The sequence below is a fragment of the Capra hircus genome, chromosome 23 (genome assembly GCF_001704415.2).
Source record: "Capra hircus breed San Clemente chromosome 23, ASM170441v1, whole genome shotgun sequence".
Taxonomy (NCBI): domain Eukaryota; kingdom Metazoa; phylum Chordata; class Mammalia; order Artiodactyla; family Bovidae; genus Capra; species Capra hircus.
Genome location: NC_030830.1, coordinates 33,331,150 through 33,349,179, shown reverse-complemented (window position 1 = coordinate 33,349,179; position 18,030 = coordinate 33,331,150). Strand labels below are relative to the sequence as shown.

Here is an 18,030-nt window from a genome sequence, read left to right as displayed (position 1 = left end):
ACATAAACCAATATTTTCCTGCAATATATCTAAAAATTGAAATTAATGCAAAAAATCTCTAATGAACAAAATGCCAACATTTTAAATGAAGACAGGATCTAAACCTGAATTTTCACGATCCCATGTCACTCGTTTCACTTTAATCTCAGCCCTGGTTCCAATAAAACTTTATTTATAAAAATAGGCAGCTAGCTGGCAGGGCTGTAATTTGCTGATTTACTTTTTAATATCAAATTACAATGTTTTTTATATTGGCACCTTCCCAAATTTCGCACCCCAGCAGTCTCCCAGTTACCTCATCCTAGTCCTGATCCTGGATCGCACTGAAACTATTAAGGTCCACGTGGAGGGTCCCAATGTGTGTTCCTCCTGAGGCTCAGAGAGGTAAAGAGACTTCCCAGGAAAACAGGTAGATGGTGGAAATGAAGTCTGGAACTGGAGCCCCATGCCAAACCCCACCACCTGGTCATCACGCCATACTGTGTTTTGTCCTGGAATGCTGATTTTAATTAGTGGGTGTTTTTGTTTTCCCAACTTTTTATTCAAGTATAATACTCATATTTAAAAAAAAAGAAAGTACCTGCAGTATAAATGTTCACCTTGCTGAATTTTCACACACTGAGCACACCTGTATAATCAGCATGTGGGATTAAATCTAAAGCCTGTTTTTACATTTCCAACAAACCAGACATAGTACTTGGTGCTGGGCCAGAGTCAGGGGACTTCTGATCCCAAGCAGGTGATTTCAGACAGTGAGGCTGGGAGACTGGGCGGATCCAGAGTTTAGGGGCTGGGGTTAGAGACTGAGAAGAGGGGTGGGGCGGGGGGGCTGGTCAATGGTGCAGGGCTCGGGTCTGCGCTTAGGGAGGGGCCGCACATGCAGGAGAGGAGAGAGACAGTGGAGGGTGCCCTGGAGACAATGTCCACCGCCCCCCCCCCCCACCTTATGTCCTTCCACTTCCAAACTTGGAGGCGGATGAGGCCAAACTCCGGGGCCCAGGTAAACCGGTAAGAATGCTGCAGTCGCCAAGCCCCGCGGGTGCGTCCCGGTGACTCAGCCATTGCGAGGAAAGGGGAATCCGCCCCGCTCCCCAGAACTTCCAGACAGCAGCCTGATCCCGGCTGGCTCCCGGGGCTCCAGGCCGGGCTCCGCAGCAGGCAGCCCGGCCCCGGGAGTGGGACCCCTTCCTCCCCACCTGGGGGCCTCCACTTCCGGCCGGCGGCACCTGGGCTCATCGCGGGGACGCTGCCTCTTGGTGGCGAGACCCCTGGGGGCCACAGTGGTCCTGGCTGCGACGGCGCCACGAGGACCTTTGAGCATCGTAAGTAGCGAGTGCGGGGTGGGGGGCGCTGGGGAACACCGAGAAGAGGCCCTGGGTCCCTAGCTCGGCCCCCGCGTCCCAGCCCCGGCTTCAAGCCTGGGCTTGGAAGGCGGAACCGGGAGAACTGGCCTGGCGCCGCCGCCGCCTCCCTAATTGCTCACCGGCCCTCGTGGTGGGGAGCCCAGACGCGGCTCCCAGGCGTCCTCGGTCTAGTGCGGCCAGACGCCGTCACCCCAGCGGGCGGCCCACCTGATCGTCTCCGGGCCCGCCCACCCCTCACCCGGTGGGCCGCAGGCTCCACGCCTCGGGGATCGGGTGCCAAGCTAGGGTCCCTGAACTAACCCCCCACCCCCACCCCCACCACGACTGTCTGGTCGCAGCTCCTTCCTACCCCCGCCCTGAGGAGGGATCCAGCTCAATTCCAGATGGGTCGCCCGGATGCCCCTCCCCCACACACTCCCTCCCTCACCCCCCCTCCCCCACGAGGGGCTTACTCTCGCCTCTTTCCCAAGCACCCCGCAGTTTGGAAGGCCTCGGATTCCAGTGTGGAGCCAAATGAAGGACTGAACTCCAGAACCTCTCTTTGCCTCCAAAGCCGGGTTTCTGACCCAAATTCCCACGTGCGGCTGGTGGGGGTGGGGGAATCAGGGATGCTGAGGGCTGCTCTTGGGACACGGGAGGCTCGAATGTCACCAACCGGATTTCCCGAAGGGATAGCTTCTGGCCGGGTGGGCACCCGGTCTGTGCCACAGCTTAGGACCGCGGGCGGGGACCGAGGAGGTGGGCGAAGCGTGCCTGAGAAACTCGATCACTCCCCATCTTTGGGACAACGAGATTTGGGGGCCACAAATACTCAGACAATTGGCACGAGGTAGTTGTGATCACCGTGGTTTTTCTCTCTCTCTCGTTCTTTTGCTTTTTCCAAAACTTTTGCAGAGTTTAGCGCAGGCGAAGGGGAACTCGCGGCCCCCTTTGCAAGCTTCCCGGGCAGTTGGGCCTGGGAGGGGGGCGGAGATTTGGGGAGACTGGGGCCCAGCTCCGAGAGCTCGGAGGAAACGCGCGGAGCCGGCTTCCTGTGGGGGCTCCGGCCGCGGCGCCCCGCGGACAGACGTGTCCGGCCCAGGCAGCGCCTAGCCCGGCGCGGGGGGAGGGACGTGGTGGGGGGGCGCCTGGGAAGGCGAGGAGGGGGCGGGGAGAGGGTGGGCCGGAGAGGAGGGGAGGGAAGAGGCGAGGCGAGCCAGGGAGGAGCGAGGGGGCTGCAGGGAGAGGAGGCAGAAGCAAGGGAGCAAGAGGCGCGCGCTGGCGCCGAAATGCGAGAACGGAGCGAGTGAGAGGGGAGGGGCGCGGAGGAGCCGAGTGGCCCCTGGGCTGGGGCGCCCGCGGCCGGTGCGCATGGCAGGCCCCGCGCGGTGATCCCCGCGAGGCGAGAGAGCGGCGCGCAGCTCACTAGAGTCAGTCAGTCCCGGACCGAGCCGGGAGGGGGTGGGCGCGCGGCTGCCGCTGGATCGCCCCCTGCCCTGGCCCCCTTTTCCCCGGCGCGCGCGCGCGCGGGGACCTTCCGCCACACCCGCTGAGCCTTGTTTCTCGCAGGTCCCGGGCCGATGTCCCAGGTGAGTGGCCAGCACCCCCCTCACTGCGACGCGCCCCATGGAGCCCCCAGCGCAGCCCCGGGCCCAGGTAGGAACCAGGGATGCAGAACAAGACCGGACGGGAGCGGGGGCAGGCGGCTGGGGGAGGGTGGCTGGTAATTCTCCCCTCTCTTCTTTGAGAAGTGAGGAGACGGTTCGGGGGACCCTGAGTGGAGGTGGGGGCGAGAAATCTGGGTATCGGGGACTGGGTCCAAGGAGAGTGGAGGGCTGGGACGATGGGGGCAGGGCCCGAACGGAGGCAGCGGCCGCGCCAAGTTGGCTCCAGCTCTCCCCACTCCCAACACCAGACACACACACACCGCAGTGTCTGTCTGTCCGTCTGGGATTTGTGTCCCAACCTTTTCTGCCCAGTGTGTAAATATTTATGGGGGCCTCAGGCGGAGGTGGGGGTGTCTGATTCTTTCTCTCCTTCCCTTCCCCCATCCTAGCCTAGTGCTTCCCGAAAACTTTTGTCCACAGCAAGCGGCTGCAGGATCGGCCCCTCCCCTCCTTGCCATCTCCTCTCGCTCGCCTTCCTCCCCACCCGGGCCTGGCCAGCCCCCGCCACTCCCCCCTGCTTGCACACACAGACACACACACACACATACACACATACGCAGAGTTTCTCCTGCGCCCCCCCCCTTCTCTCTCCCTGTTTCTCTATTTCAGGCACTCACCCCAACCAAGTGCCCACCACTCAAGTGAACTGTCCCTTCCCCCAAACACAGGATCTGTAACTTCCCTGGAATTATTCCTGCAGGAGCGTCCCCCCTGCCCAGGGTTTGCGACTTCCTAAGGGGACCTGGGAAGGGGGCAGGGGCCCTGGGGAGTCCTGGTGATGTGGCTCTCTGTCCACCTTCTCACCATACACATGTGCGCTGAGGCTCCCAGTAGACAGCAGCAACAGGGAGAAGTCAGGAACATCTTGGGTTTATTGGGGAAGGCGGAAGGGTGGCGGGCAGGAGCACAGGCCTGGATGTCATGCCTTTAATCTCAGTTCTAGGTTAGTCTGATCATCTGCCTCCCTCTCACCCAGCCCCATTAGCCCTTTCTTCCCTCTTTGAGTCTCCAAATAATGGAGGTCTCATCCTGAACCTCTGACTTGAACTTGCTGCATGGCCTTGGACAAGTTTCTTCCCCTCTCTGGCCTCAGTCTCCACATCCACCCATAGGGACTGGTCTGCGCATTTGGAAAGACCCAAGTCTACCTGGTGTGGACACTGGCCCTTTGGAGACGCAGGGCTGTGGAGTGAGGGGGGTGCTGTCTAAAGTGGTGGGAGGGCAAGTGGCAGACGGCTGGCCAGGGGCCTGCACATACATGAAACCAATGTGTCTGCTCCGCATCCCACCAGCCCTCAGGCTGCCCCCAGAATGTGGGGCCCCTGGAGTGGGGACTTCTGGGATATAAACTCCTTCAGGAATGGGCTTCTGGAGCCTGGGGGGAGAGTTCGGGGCAGGGGCCTGGGAAGGCTCTTTCTGTCTCTTGCCCCTTCTCTCTTTCTCGGCCTCCTGATTCTCCACCTCTCTCCCCGTCTCCCCTGCCTTCTTCCCTGGCTTATCCACCTTCTCTGTTCTCTCTTCCACTCCCTCCTTCCAAGACCCTCTCTCCTGTGTGACCCATTCGCCCCAGCAGGGGGAGGAGGGGCTGACTGTACTGGAGCCTGGAGCCTGGAGCCGGGACAAGGGCCAGGGTGGGCCACTGGGAAAGGGCTAAGTCCTGGGCTGTAACTTGAGGCCTGAGCCCCAGCAAGCCCCCTCCCCAGCCTGGGCAGGGCCAGACAATGTGGCTTTCATAACACAAGAAGGCCTGGCTCTGCCGCCTTGGGAGATTGAGCTTGCTGCCCAGGAAGCCCAAACCGCAGGACACCCAGCCAAAACCCCACAGACGCCTGAATCTGAGACCAGAATCCCCCACGCTCCCTGCTGAGCGCTGACAGAACAGTAAGGCCACGGCGCTACCCCGGGGGGTAGCAAGTCAGCCCCTCCCTCAGCCCCCCAGGATGCAGATGGGGAGCAAGGGGGCAGCTCTGGTCGGGCCAGGTGGCCAAGCCCCCGCACCCTTGGCTCCTCCAGTGGCCTCCTCCTGCTCCAGCCCTGAGAGCCCCAGGAGCCTGGCTCCCTAACCCACAGCAAATTTCTGTCCAGCACTGGGGCGTCACATTCCTGCTCTTGGTTCTGAAGTGAATTTCCTGGGGAATTGGAGCTTTCAGACCTAAAATAAAACCAGCTGGACCCAGCCTAACTGGTCAGCTCAGGCCCTCTCCAGTCCTTGGCCTGGTGGCCTGGGCCTGTGTCCTATAGGTCGCAGTGTGTATCAAGCAAGCCCACGTTCTTACTGTCGCGGTGCCAGGCGCCAACCCTAATCCTCACCTTCTGGTTCTCTCTCCTCCTCCCAACCTGGGGCATTCTAGACTCCAGAACTCAGTCCTCACCATCAGACATTGGCTTAGTGCCACTGGGGGTGCAAAGATGACACTGACGCCGCCCCAGGCGAGAGCTGGGGAAGGCTGGTTGAGGACCCACGCTTCACTCCCAGTTACAGTTTACAGCAGCGAGCTCTGGGCGCTGAATCCTCAGGAAGTGGCCACTCCGAGGAGAGACTGTTGGCTTGAGGGTCAGGGAAGTCTTTCTGGAGGAAGAGGTGAACCTCCGGCTGGGTGGTGAAGGATGATTGGATTTGGGGAGAGGGGAGGGGTAGCACCTTCTGATCCAGAGGGACAATAGAAGCCTGAATGGATTGGGCAGAAGGCCCAGTGGTGGCCTGGGACCACGGAGAGGTCAGTCGACCTGGAACACAGGATCCTGTCCATTGATTAGGTTGAAGGCATAGACTGAGGCCTTGAATACCAGATCAAGGAGGGACTGGGATGAAGGTCTCCAGTCACTGCTCTCTGAGCAGATCAGATCCCAGGTGTCTCTGCAGAGATGGTCAGAGCTCCAGGGGGAGAGGCTGGGCCCACTGTCCACAAAGACAGGAGAGCGGGCTCGGCTGGAGGAAGCAGGCATGGGAGCTCGAGGACGTGGGTTCTGTGGGCCCTTTCCAGGCTTGGGCTGAACCCATCCCACCTGGAAGAGGTCCCCCCAACTCCCTCTCGGTCCAGGAATGGCAAGCAAAGGGAGCGCCCAGGGTCCAGCTGAAGCTCAAGTCTTTCTGCTTCCCTCTCAGGCTTATGGATTTAAATGTGACCTTTCTACCCTCTTCTGAGGCTGTCTTTCCAGAACTCAAGGCATTGTCCTGTGCCAAGGATGAGAGTATATCGAGGCATAGGGGCCCTTGCCTTTCTGCATTTCTTCTTTGGAGACTCTCGAGAGAGGTGTAGGACTGGGGCTTCTGCTCAGAGATGCCCACCTCATGGCTGGCTCCCAGTATACAATTATCTTATTTTTAATTTATTATTATTATTATTATTTTGGCTGCATCTCAAGACATATACAGAAGAGCCTGGTAGGCTGCAGTCCATGGGGTCGCTAGAGTCAGACACGACTGAGCGACTTCACTTTCACTTTTCACTTTCATGCATTGGAGAAAGAAATGGCAACCCACTGCAGTGTTCTTGCCTGGAGAATCCCAGGGATGGGGAAGTCTGGTGGGCTGCCGTCTATGGGGTCGCACAGAGTCGGACACGACTGAAGCGACTTAGCAGCAGCAAGACATATAGGAGGTGCAGAGTCCTAACCCCTGGAGTGAGTGAGTGATAGTCACTCAGTCGTGTCTGACTCTTTGCAACCCCATGGAGTACAGCCTACCAGTCTCCTCGGTCCATGGAATTCTCCAGGCAAGAATACTGGAGTGGGTTGCCATTTCCTGGGAATTACCCCTGTGCACATCAGAAAAAAAGTGGCTGTTTGATCAGATGGGGCAGATATACCTGTGGGTGAGCAGATGGTACCTCCAGGGAGGGCAGGACTCCAACCAGGGATTCTCACACCACCCCCACCCTGGGCAGGTGTCTTCATGCCTAGGCAACTTAAGCTGCTTGTCCACCCAGTGGCCCTTGGCCTTTGCTGGCCTCCCCACCCTCCAGAAGTTTCTCCTTAGAGGCGTTGTCCCCTCTGGGGCTGAGCAGGGGTCTCCTGGTCCCAAGAAGGAAAACTAGGGTCTTTTGGCCTCTTGATGGTTGGCCTCTTATGTGGGTTTGCTGCCCCTTGTGCTCGCGGTGAGAGCTGCTTTTGGTCCAACATCTTGGCGTCGTGGCCCCCGGGCCATGTGTCACCCGCAGGCAGGTTTCCCCGCTGCTTCTTGGACCTCCTCAGCCTTTTCCCCATCTCTGCGCCCTCTGCAGTTTGCCTTTCTCCTCTGCTGCCCTCTGGCTCCAAGAGGCCTGTCTGTCTGTGTTTCCAGGTCAAGACAACTGGACTGGCTTTACTTTCCTCCCTAGTTTCCTTCCGTGGTCTGATGCTCACCCCAGAATGGCATGCTTCCTGCAGGAGGGGCCTCCTCAGGACTTCGTCTGGGCTCTCTGTAATTTCCTGTTCCCACTAGATTCAAGGTCACCAGCCCTGTAGGTGACTGTGAGGAGAGACTGCCCAGAGCGTGGCAGTCGACATGTCGGGGAGGAGGGCCGGGGTGGGGACCCGTCTCCTAATCCTGCTTTCTCAATTTCCTCCCTCTCCAACCCTCGGGGCCCAAGAGAGCTGCAGGCTCGGCTCCTTCCACTCCAAGAGTGACAGTGTCACCTCTGTGTGCCCTGGTGACCTCAGGAGAAAGCCTGGGATGTGACCACAAGGCCCAGCACGCAGTTACTCTATCTTCCTTCGTTCACTCCGCAGCTATTCACGCCGGGGTCTGCTGCTGGTCTCAGAACTTCCTTTCCCCCTTCTTTGCTGACTGATTGATTATTCAAGAGCCGACATGGGCATTGCCTTCTCCAAGAAGCCTCCTAGACTCGCACACACGCACATACACACACACCACACCCCAGGGATGAGTGCCCGCCTTCTCTGCTTCCACAGTCCTTAGTTGCCCGTGCTGTAACCCTTGCCCTTCGGTGTGTGTGACTCTCACCCACCCCTACCCCAACAGAGAGCTCCTGGGTCAGTGACCTGGTCTTTCTCACTGTGGTCCACCCAGTGCTTGACGTATTGGGTGGGGGGTGTGTCGTCGCTGTCACACCAAACAGCACAGGAAGGAAGGAGGAAAGGAAGGAAGGGAGAGGAGAGAGGTCAGGCAGGGGACGGGCGGAGGAAGCGTATGGGAGTGGCCCCCTGCGTGCCAGGTACTGCTGAGGGTTTCATTTACTCTTTGAAACCCTGAGGGATAAGCATGCTTGCCCCCTTTTCATGCAAGGTGACCTAAGTCCTAGTAACTTGCCCAAGCTGGTATCCTGTAAAAACCAGGGCTTGGGTCTTCTAGCTCCTGGCTTAGGCCTCTGTCATTATAGTGCCTGGGAGGGTCAGCACTCCCACTTCCGGGCTCTGGCAGAACGCCTCTGGGGCCAGAGGCTGGAGCTGGGCAGCCCCCTCCCTTCCTGGGAACTAGAACTCAAGCTGTGAGCCTCCCTCTCAGCTTGGTCTTGGCCTCCAGCATCCCCTCTGCTCCACTATAGATCAGCCTCCACCACTAGGCGGGCAGCCTGGCTCCCCCTTGGGGGTCATCTCTGCTCCCCTGCTTCCCGTAGGCCCAGCAAAAAAACACTTGTCCTCCTATTAACCTATTAGCCAGGTGGTGAGAGGAGCTTAAGGAGTGGATGGGGCTGGAGGAACCCACCCCCTGCCTCCCTGGGCACCAGGAGGGGTTCCCAGCACATAAGTGCCACCCTTCAGGGGTGGCTGCAGCCCCAGTGCTCCCTCCCCCGTCCCAGCTCCCAGCTCCAGGCAGGGCCAGTGGTTTCCCCGGGCAGGTTGGAGCACACCTGCCGCTCTCTGGGCAACCTCCTTGGGGCCCCTGGAGCCTCCACCCCCTGCCATGGGAGACCAGTCTTTGGAACAAGGATCGTCCAGGGGAATCTGAGGCTCTGGATCGTACCCTCCCCTGCAGATGCTCCTGCCCCCTAGACACGCATGCCCAACCTGAATTGCTCCCTGCCCTCATTTGGAGACAGCTCAGAGAAAGACCCTGTCCCTAAGGCCATCTGTGCTCTGCGGTCGGCTCCGCTGCTGTCTCTAAGACTAGTCTTTGTCCCTGCGGGTGTGTCTCGTGATCTCTCCGTGGTGTGGATGGGTGGGCGCTGATCTCTTACTGTCTGGATTTCATCACCCTTTCTCGTCTTTCTCTGTAGCTCCCTGTGTGGCTCTCCCCTCCCTGGGCCCTTTGGTCTCCATTTCCATCTCCCCTGCTCCCATCATGGCTTGGGGGAAGGGGCACCCTCTTGGGGTGCCCCTGTCATTCCCACTGCACAACCTGGGGGCTAATGGGAGGCCCAGGCTGCACCCCGTCATGGCCCCACCTCAGCCCCTGGCCCTGTGACCCCAGGCCTCACTTTCTCCTGTCCACCCTCAGGCTTTCCCACGCCCGGTCACCTTTCTGCCTCCCCGTGCCACCTCCCAGCCCCCAGAACTTTCCTCCTTGGGCCCAGCCGGCCCTGGTCCTGCTGCCTCAGGAACTGTGGGTTTGAAGGTGGCTCCATGTCTGCCCTCCGCCCACCCTGGAGAGAGGGACCGAGCCGCTCACTGTAATTACATGTGGCTGCCAGCCGCCTCTTCCAGCCCTCTTGGGCCGTCTCCCTGTCTCTCTTCCTGCCTGGAGCCCCTCCGCCTCACCCCGGCTTCTCGGACTCTTTCTCGTGCTATCGTCCTCTCTCTCTGCCCTGGTTTCTCACCGTTTCTCCATCTGTATCTTGCGCCCTCTCCATCGCCTCTGCCTCTGCCCCCATCTTTATCTTTCTCTCCATCACTGCCTTGCTCTTAGTTGCTTGCCTGTCCTGGGCTGTCTGTCACTGGGCGTCTACGTGCCCAGTCTCTCGAGCTCTGACGCACGGTCTCTCTTCGCTTCTGCCTTTCACATCCTTTTGATTCTTTCTCTCTCCACGTCACTCTGGATGGCTGTTCCTGTCTCCCCATCGCTGACCGTCTGTTCTCTCCTGCACTGTGTCTCTGTCTCCTTCCCCCACTTTCCTTTGTACCATGCATCTCTGGCCCCCTCCCTGACCACACACACACACACACACACACACACACGCACGTGCACACACCCTTGCTCGCTCATGGGCTGTGGTTTGAGAACTTTCTATTTTAGAGGCTGGCACCGTTACCAGATAGGGTAAGCGCTGGGTAACTGGTACACAGACCAAGAATGAGGGCTCAGGACATTCTGGGCTGCGGGGAGGGGACCAGGGCTGGGCCAGCCGGAGGGCACCAGGAAGATGTCCCTCAGTCGTCTGCTTTTTTCTAGCCCAGACCCCATCCCTCCTCCCTGGGCTGGAGGTAGTGACCGGATCTGCTCACCCCGTGGAGGCAGCGCTTGAGGAGGGCTCCCTGGAGGAAGCAGCGGCACCCTCCATGACCCAAGGCAATGACCCTGGGGCCCCCCAGGCCCTGGACAGCACTGACCTCGATGTCCCCATAGAAGCTGTGACACGTGAGTCCTAGGGGTCTGGGGTTTGGGGTGGCAATAAATGGGGGTCACTCTAGGGAATCCAGCACAGATGGGCTTTGGGTGCCCATGGAAGCCTAGCTTGGGCCAGGACTTTGAGGTGTGGGCAGTGGAAGAGTATAAGACATTGTCACTGTCCTTGCTGTCTAGGACATCCACATCATTTCTATCCACAAAATGATAAATTAGTTCAGAATGAGTGTGGACAGGCTGCAGGCAGTGTGGTTCAGAACGAGAGCGCGTGCAGTCTATGGAGGGGGGCTGGGGCCCGAGGGCAGGAAATCGGAGCCCGAGGCAGCCCAGCTTTCAGGGTGTCAAGAGCAAAATGACAGGAGAGACGCTTCTAGTTGCTCTGAGTAGAAAGGAGCAAAACTTAGCTGTGTTCCCGGGTTTGGCTCCTTGTCTCCGAGGAGGTCCTGGAGGGGGAGAATTCGCCACCATCACCCTCAGAAGCAGAGGAAGGGGCTTCCAAAATCATTTTGTAATTGCCAGTAAGATCGGCCAAATCTATGGGACACATTGGTACTTTTCAACTTTCTTTTTCTGTATGAGCTCTCAGACTCTCCAAATCAGCCTGTAGTGAGGCAGCTGGATAGCTCTTGCCAAGCCCATTTTACAGATGAGGAAACTGAGGCTCCTTCACCCTGGACACAGACTGGGGAGCTCAAGTCTCCTGGCCCAGGGCTCTGTCCTATGCCTGCCTGCCCTGCTGGCATGGCAGAGTCATGCAGCCGCTTTCAGGCAGGGCATTTGGGGTAAGCTGGACACCCTGGAAGTCGGGGTTACTAATCCTGCTAGCACACTGCCCTCGAGACACACCCACCAGCAGGACTGAGAGAAAGAGGTAAACGCCGTGGCCACGGAGGAGAGGGCCTGGAAGGGACAGACGCTCCTGTGTCCATGGGCCCTGGGTGTTTGCTCTGTGACTCAGCCCCCACGGCCGTGGCCACAGGCGAGCTCTGTGTCCGCCCAAATCTCCCGGGGCCCTCAGCTCACCACACGCCCCCGCCCTCTGGTCACTGCGCCTGTGTTTAGGCAGCAGGGCAGAGGGCACCAAAGCTGGCCAAGGACTCAGCGCAGTCATCTCCCCACCTCGCCACCCCCCCGTGGAGCCCAGAGGTTGGGGCAGGATGATTCAGGCCTGGCCACTTCCCATGGCCTTACCCCTGTTTACCCAGATGCAGGCACCAGCTGCTGCTCAGGGCCAAAGGTTCCCGGCTCTGTCTCCCATCTTGCGCTGACCCCCGCCACCCCCAAGCTTGTCGTCTCCTTTCTCCTTCCCACTCCACGGCCTAGCTGTGGAAGCTCTGGCAAGTTTTACCCTCTCTGGGCCTTGGTTTTTTCATCTATAAAATGGGCTAGTAACAGTAGTTCTGTTTGATGCTTAACAAAATTATTACACATAGGACTCTCAGCCCTGTGTCTGGCACCTCGTCACAGCTCAAAGCATGCTGGCTACTAATTACAAGGGTAGTGATTGTTGTGGTAGTCGCAATCATTCCTCAGCCCTTTGTCTCCCAACTTCTGCCCCCCTCCTCGCCCCTCTGCCCTTGGAGTCCCACCTTTTAGCCTCCAGGCTGATCCTACCTCTGACCCTTATCTGTGTGACCTGGAACAAGTTTCTATACATCTCTGGGACTCAGTTTCCTCATCTGTAAAAGGATACCGCCCCATGGCAATGCAGAGAACAGTTCGCACCCCGAGTGCTCTGAACAGTGCCAGCATGCAGTGGGTGCCCGGCGAAGTGCTCCCACCATTACTAGAAGGCCCAGCACCCCCAGTCAGGCCCCCTTCTGTCCCCTCAGCCTCCAGCACCCGCCACCGCCCCCCGATATCTCCTGCCACAATCCGGACCCGGAGGTTTGGCCTGGAGGGACCTGGGGATCCAGACCCGAGGGCCGGAGAGAAGGAAGTGCCCCAAATTTACACATTTACTAAGGGTCCTCAGGGCCAGAGGATCCCACCCAGGAGTCAGGGGCCCTGAGCAGAGGGGTCCTTGAACTCTTGTGACCCCTTCTCAGACTCCTGCCCTGACACACAGACACACAGACACAGACACACACACAGACACAGACACACACAGACACACACACACACACACACACACACACACGCACACACACCCCTGCCTTCATCTTTTGGGGGCAGAACTGTACCATCCAAGTGGGCAAACCTGAGTGAGGTAAGGGAAGGAACCAGGTGCTAGCATGCTCTCCAGGAGCATTTTCCCCGCACCCCACTGATAAGCTGGTTTGGTCCCTCAGTCTGGGATGGGGACCCAGGGTTCCTGGCTTCTGAGGTCTCCCTACTGGCCTCCCTCTTCCCTCTCCCGCTCCCCACCTCGACCCCAAGGGCCCCTCAGCAAACTTTCTTCCGGTGGGGGCAGGGGAGCTGGGGGCGGAAGGAGCAGGAGGTGGGGGGGGGCTGCTGTGAGGAGCCCCCCTGGATTCCAGGGCAAGGCGTTCATCTCCAAACAGATGTTTCCAATGAATCACCCGGCACTCGAAGGGCAGAAGCAGCTGGGGGCTTGGCAGGGGCCGAGGTGACAGTTAACTACTTCCCAGCTGCCCCTCCACCCCTCTCTGCCACCACTCTCACCAAAATCCCCAGACCCCAAGAGCAGGAAAGTGGATTTCATGTGGGGTAAGAAGGTGGGGTGCAGGCCCCTGCGCTTCTCCTCTTGCCCGCACCTCTGTCTATTCTTGAATGACCCCCGGCCTGGAAGTCAGGGGCCAGGCTCCACTTGGAGGCTATTCTGTGATGCGCCTCTGGGCAAGTCACTTCTGCTCTCTGGGCCTCCATCTCCTCGTCTGCAAAAATGCAGATCAGCTAGGTAACCTAGGGTGTATCTAGGAACGAAGCCAGCAGGAGTCAGCAGATCCCTGGGGGACTATGCCGGCCACCCCATCCCCCACCTTCTCCTCCATCGCCCTTTTCTCATGGTCTCTCTAGGACAGCCCCAGGGGAACCCCTTGGACTGCACCCCACTAGTGGCGAATGGCTCTGGCCACCCCTCGGAGCTGGGCGGCGCCAGGCGGACGGGGAACGGTGCCCTGGGTGGCCCCAAGGCCCACCGGAAGTTGCAGACGCACCCATCTCTCGCTAGCCAGGGCAGTAAGAAGAGCAAGGGGAGCACCAAGTCCGCTGCCTCCCAGATTCCCCTCCAGGCGCAGGAAGGTAAGCACCCCACTCCGCCTCCCCAGAGGAGAAGCCTCCCGAAGTCTGATGCAGGGAGTGGCAGCAGCATCTTTACTAGGTTGCTTAGAAGCGCGGCACCCTATCCCCACGCCAGGCCCTCAAGGTCCAAACCTCTGGGTGGGGCCCAGGAGTCTAGATTTTAACAAGCTCTCCAGGGAATCTGATGCAGGACAGAGAACCTTGCAGAGGACACTTGCTGGGTAAAGGGAGACACATCTGAGCTCTCAAGACCACCCATTCTCATCCCTCCTCTCTCAGAGTTGCTGTAACAGGGAATGGAACCATCTGGGCTGGTCCAACCAAAGCCACCCCATTTCTGGAAACACAAATTTTCCTTGAGGAATTGGCCATTTGCCTAGTGAGAGCACAATAGCAGAATAAAATGATGCACCATCAGATGCTTAATTGGGGGAAAGGTGGGAGGTGCAAAGTACAGTGGGAGGTCAGAGCACCTGGATACTCCCGCCATTGTTCCTGCCGCACAGAGGTCCTCTGGGGGGCTGTCCTGGGCAATCAGGTCCCCCACCCCACAGGCATGAGTTCAGCAAGGTGACGGCTGCCTGTAACCCAGTGATGCTTGGCCTTAACCCCAGATCTTTTAAGTAGTTTCTCTCCATGTTGGGAGACTCTGGCTGGTCCTCTGCAGACAGAATTCAGTATACACCTGAAATCAGTGTACAGAATTCAGCGTACACCTTTACACATGACATGTTCATAACTTTCACCCTTCCCCCCCAGAGCAGATTATGCCCAAGAACCTTATTTATGAAGGGGATATTCGTACATTTAAAGTGAACAGGGAGGCCTTCCTTCGTGGTCCAGTGGCTAAGACTCCACGCTCCCAATGCAAGGGGCCTGGGTTTGATTCCTGGTCGGGGAATACCACAAATAAGACCCAGTACAGCCAAATAAATAAACAATATGTTTTAAAATGAAACAAAGTTAACGGAGCATGACCCATGAGCCAGGCACTGTGCAGTGTGCGAGGTACCCAGGACATGGTTTCATAAAGCTTTCATGAGAGACACAAACAGGTCATCTCACTCTGCGATACGATAAATGAGGAGTGATAAAGTGAACACGGGGATACCCACACCAGCCCTGAAAACCGGGGAGGGGAGTCTGGGAAGGCTCTGAAGGTGTCCGAGCAAGCCTTAAAGGACCAGTAGGAGCATCCAGCCAGGGCGCGTTAGCACGGAGGTGAGAACTGGCTTATGCGGCTAGTTAGTGAAATTCCAGGGGAGGACTGGTGAGAGGTGAGGCTCCTAGTGGGGCGTCCAGGTGGTGCTAGTGGTAAAGAACCCACTTGCCAACTCAGAAGACCTAAGAGATACGGGTTCCATCCCTGAGTAGGGAGAAGCCCCTGGAGGATGACATGGCAATCCACTCCAGTATTCTTGCCTAGAGAATCCCATGGACAGAGGAGCCTGGCAGGCTACAGTTCTTAGGGTTGCAAAAGATTCCCTGTACACAGGTCCGGGGTGTGGTCATCAGAGCCACCGTGACAGTGTGAGACTCCCACCGGACCAGCAGCCTATGCCGGGGGCCCGCCTGGTCAGGGGAACTGGACATGGCCTATGGCCCGGCCCCTGGGAGGAGTGGCAGCCAAGCACCCTGGCCACACGCTGAGCAGTTCAGAGCCTGGGCTGCTGGGCCAGCGCCGCCACGTCCAGCTGGATGCCTAAGGGCGGGAGCATGCGTCAATTCCTTCCCCTTATATTTATTTACTCAGCACCCACAGTGTGCCCGTGTTGGATGCCCGCCCTTTTGATGCTGGTACTCTAGTAGGTGGCAGAGCTGTGTAAGCCATGGAAGGTGATGAGTCCTAGGCAGGGAGGCAGAGCAGGCCTGTGGGAGGGGACGGGGGTGCTGGGGTCAGGTGGGCAGCTTGCACTATTGAAGAGGATGCTCGAGGAAGGCTTCACCGAGGGGAGACATTTGAAGGAGGAGAGATAGATTGAGTGGAGCAGGTTTCTGGGGCCAGAGTGCCGAGAGAACAAGGAGGCCGTGCCTGCAGGATGGGGAGCAGCCAGTGTGGCCACGGCGGAGTGATGGGAGAGGGGCCTTGGGGGTCACTGAGCACTCTGGGCTTTTCCTCCCAGGGAAGTGGAAGCCACTAGAGGGTTCTGAGGGCGGGAAGGATGGAATCCAGCGGAAGTCTTTCAGGGGTCCTCTGGCCTCCGTGCGAATGCAGGGGTGGCCAAAGGCGGGGAGTGAGTGAGGATGCTGTCACTGGGCAAGGGCTGAGCAGGGTGGTAGGATTCCGCATAGATTATCTACTTATTTCACTTTTGTCTGTGCTCAGTCTGTCTCTAGCTGCAAAGAGCGGGGTCTACTCTAGTCACAGTGTGCAGGCTTCTCATTGCTTCTCTTGTTGTGAAGCAGGGCTCTAAGGCATGTGGGCATGGCAGCTGCAATTCCCAGGCTCCAGGGCACAAGCTCAGTAGTTGTGGACCGTGGGCTTAGTTGCTCCACAGCATGTGGGATCTTTCCGGACCAGGGATCCAACCAGGATCCCCTGCATTGGCAGGTGGATTCTTGACCACTGGACCCCCAGGGAAGTCCCTGGATCAGTTTTGAATAAACTTCTCCGAGCCTCCGTTTCTTCATCTCTATCGAGGGGTTGACACAGCCCCACCTCAAGGAGTTGTTACAAGTTTCAGTTCAGTTCTGTTCAGTCGCTCAGTCGTGTCCGACTCTTTGCGACCCCATGAATCGCAGCTTGCCAGGCCTCCCTGTCCATCACCAACTCCCGGAGTTCACTCAAACTCACGTCCATCGAGTCGGTGATGCCATCCAGCCATCTCATCCTCTGTCGACCCCTTTTCCTCCTGCCCCCAATCCCTCCCAGCATCAGAGTCTTTTCCAGTGAATCAACTCTTCTTTGCTACAAGTTTAAATGAGTTTAATTCCTGCGCAACACTTAGAACAGGGTCTGGAACATACCCATCCCGGGTATGTTCATGAAATAGATAAACGACCGAGGGAGTTGGTCCCTCAGAAGCAGGAACTCAGGATCTAGGCTGCTGGGTTTCAGACCCTCGCTCCCTGTGACTTCCCTGTGCCTTGGGGTCACCTGGAAGGTGGGCCCCCATTTCCCAGTACCCAGGGAGGGTTGCACGAGCGTCACTCCTCACCGAGTGAGCCCCCGGCCCTCTCGCCCGCAGACTGCTGCGTCCACTGCATCCTGTCCTGCCTGTTCTGCGAGTTCCTGACGCTGTGCAACCTGGTCCTGGACTGCGCCACGTGCGGCTCCTGCAGCTCCGAGGACTCATGCCTCTGCTGCTGCTGCTGCGGCTCCGGCGAGTGTGCCGACTGCGACCTGCCCTGCGACCTGGACTGCGGCATCCTGGACGCCTGCTGCGAGTCGGCCGACTGCCTGGAGATCTGCATGGAGTGCTGCGGCCTCTGCTTCTCCTCCTGACCCCTGCACGCTCCAGAGGCCACCCGTGTCCCTGGCTGTCGCCCCAGGCCGCGCCGCCCCTCCCCCTGGGCCCTTCTCATCCGCCCTGCACCCTCCTGGAACCCCAGCCCGGTGAGAGGGGGTGCCGGTCCTCCTTCCCGGTTTCCCAGGACCTAGTCGGGGGGCGACAGGAGGGGGAGCTGCCCCTGGATCAGCTGCCAGGGCTGCCGAACACTGTGAAAGTTGGGGGAGGGGCAGGGACGTGGGGGAGGCTGGGGCACGGGGGCTGTGCGCTTCTCTACCTCTCACTGCCCCTGTGCCTGCCTCCCCTGCCCCCCATCCCAGGCTTCGAGGACAGCAAAATGTGAAAAGAAACACACCCCACCCGACCTCAGCCAAACCCCTCCCCAGTCCCCCTCCTGGGGTCTTGGTGGGGGGGCCTGACCCATACAGTGACCCCGGAGGGCAGGGCTGGCCTTGGGCCCAGGGTGGGGTGGGAGGGGGAAACGGTATAGAAAAGACTGGAAGGGGAGAGGGAGGGAATGGAGGGTGGGTCTGTTCTATTTGTTGCTGTAAATAAAGATGTGTGTCCATCTCAGATTTCCTCAGGACTCATGAGTAGCAGCCGTGGACCAGGACTCTCAAAAGCAAACACTCCCACAGCCCTCCCCGCACCCTCCCTAATGAATAGGGCTTTCCTGGTTTCTGGGCCCCCCGCCCTTGTTTCATATCTCCCCCTGAGGGAAGGAAGGAAGAGGGGTACCCACTCCCCACCTTTATTTCCCTCTTCCGGCCAAAGGGATGGAGAAGCCCAGACAGGGAAGAGTTAACCCCTGGCATAGAATTAATTAACAGCAGATGTGCTCAGGTTTTGATTAATTAATCTCCTGCTGACTCCAGTTTCTCGAAGCCATGATGGCTCCGAGGCATAGGGCGACGCCTGTGTCA

General features: G+C 58.6%; 1 protein-coding gene across 5 annotated transcripts; it reads left to right on the top strand.

Annotated features, from left to right (window-relative positions):
* Nucleotides 1,082-17,682, top strand: MDFI (MyoD family inhibitor). Of its 5 annotated transcripts, none has more exons than XM_018039286.1 (5): nucleotides 1,082-1,322; nucleotides 2,913-2,999; nucleotides 10,281-10,466; nucleotides 13,434-13,658; nucleotides 16,847-17,682. In XM_018039286.1, exons 2-5 carry the CDS (start codon nucleotides 2,924-2,926, stop codon nucleotides 17,101-17,103), a joined length of 744 nt encoding a protein of 247 aa, XP_017894775.1. In that variant the 5' UTR covers nucleotides 1,082-1,322; nucleotides 2,913-2,923; the 3' UTR covers nucleotides 17,104-17,682. The 5 variants fall into 5 exon arrangements, with proteins under 5 accessions (XP_017894775.1, XP_017894776.1, XP_017894773.1 ...); XM_018039287.1 differs by lacking the exon at nucleotides 1,082-1,322 and adding an exon at nucleotides 2,551-2,708; XM_018039284.1 differs by lacking the exon at nucleotides 1,082-1,322 and adding an exon at nucleotides 2,551-2,773.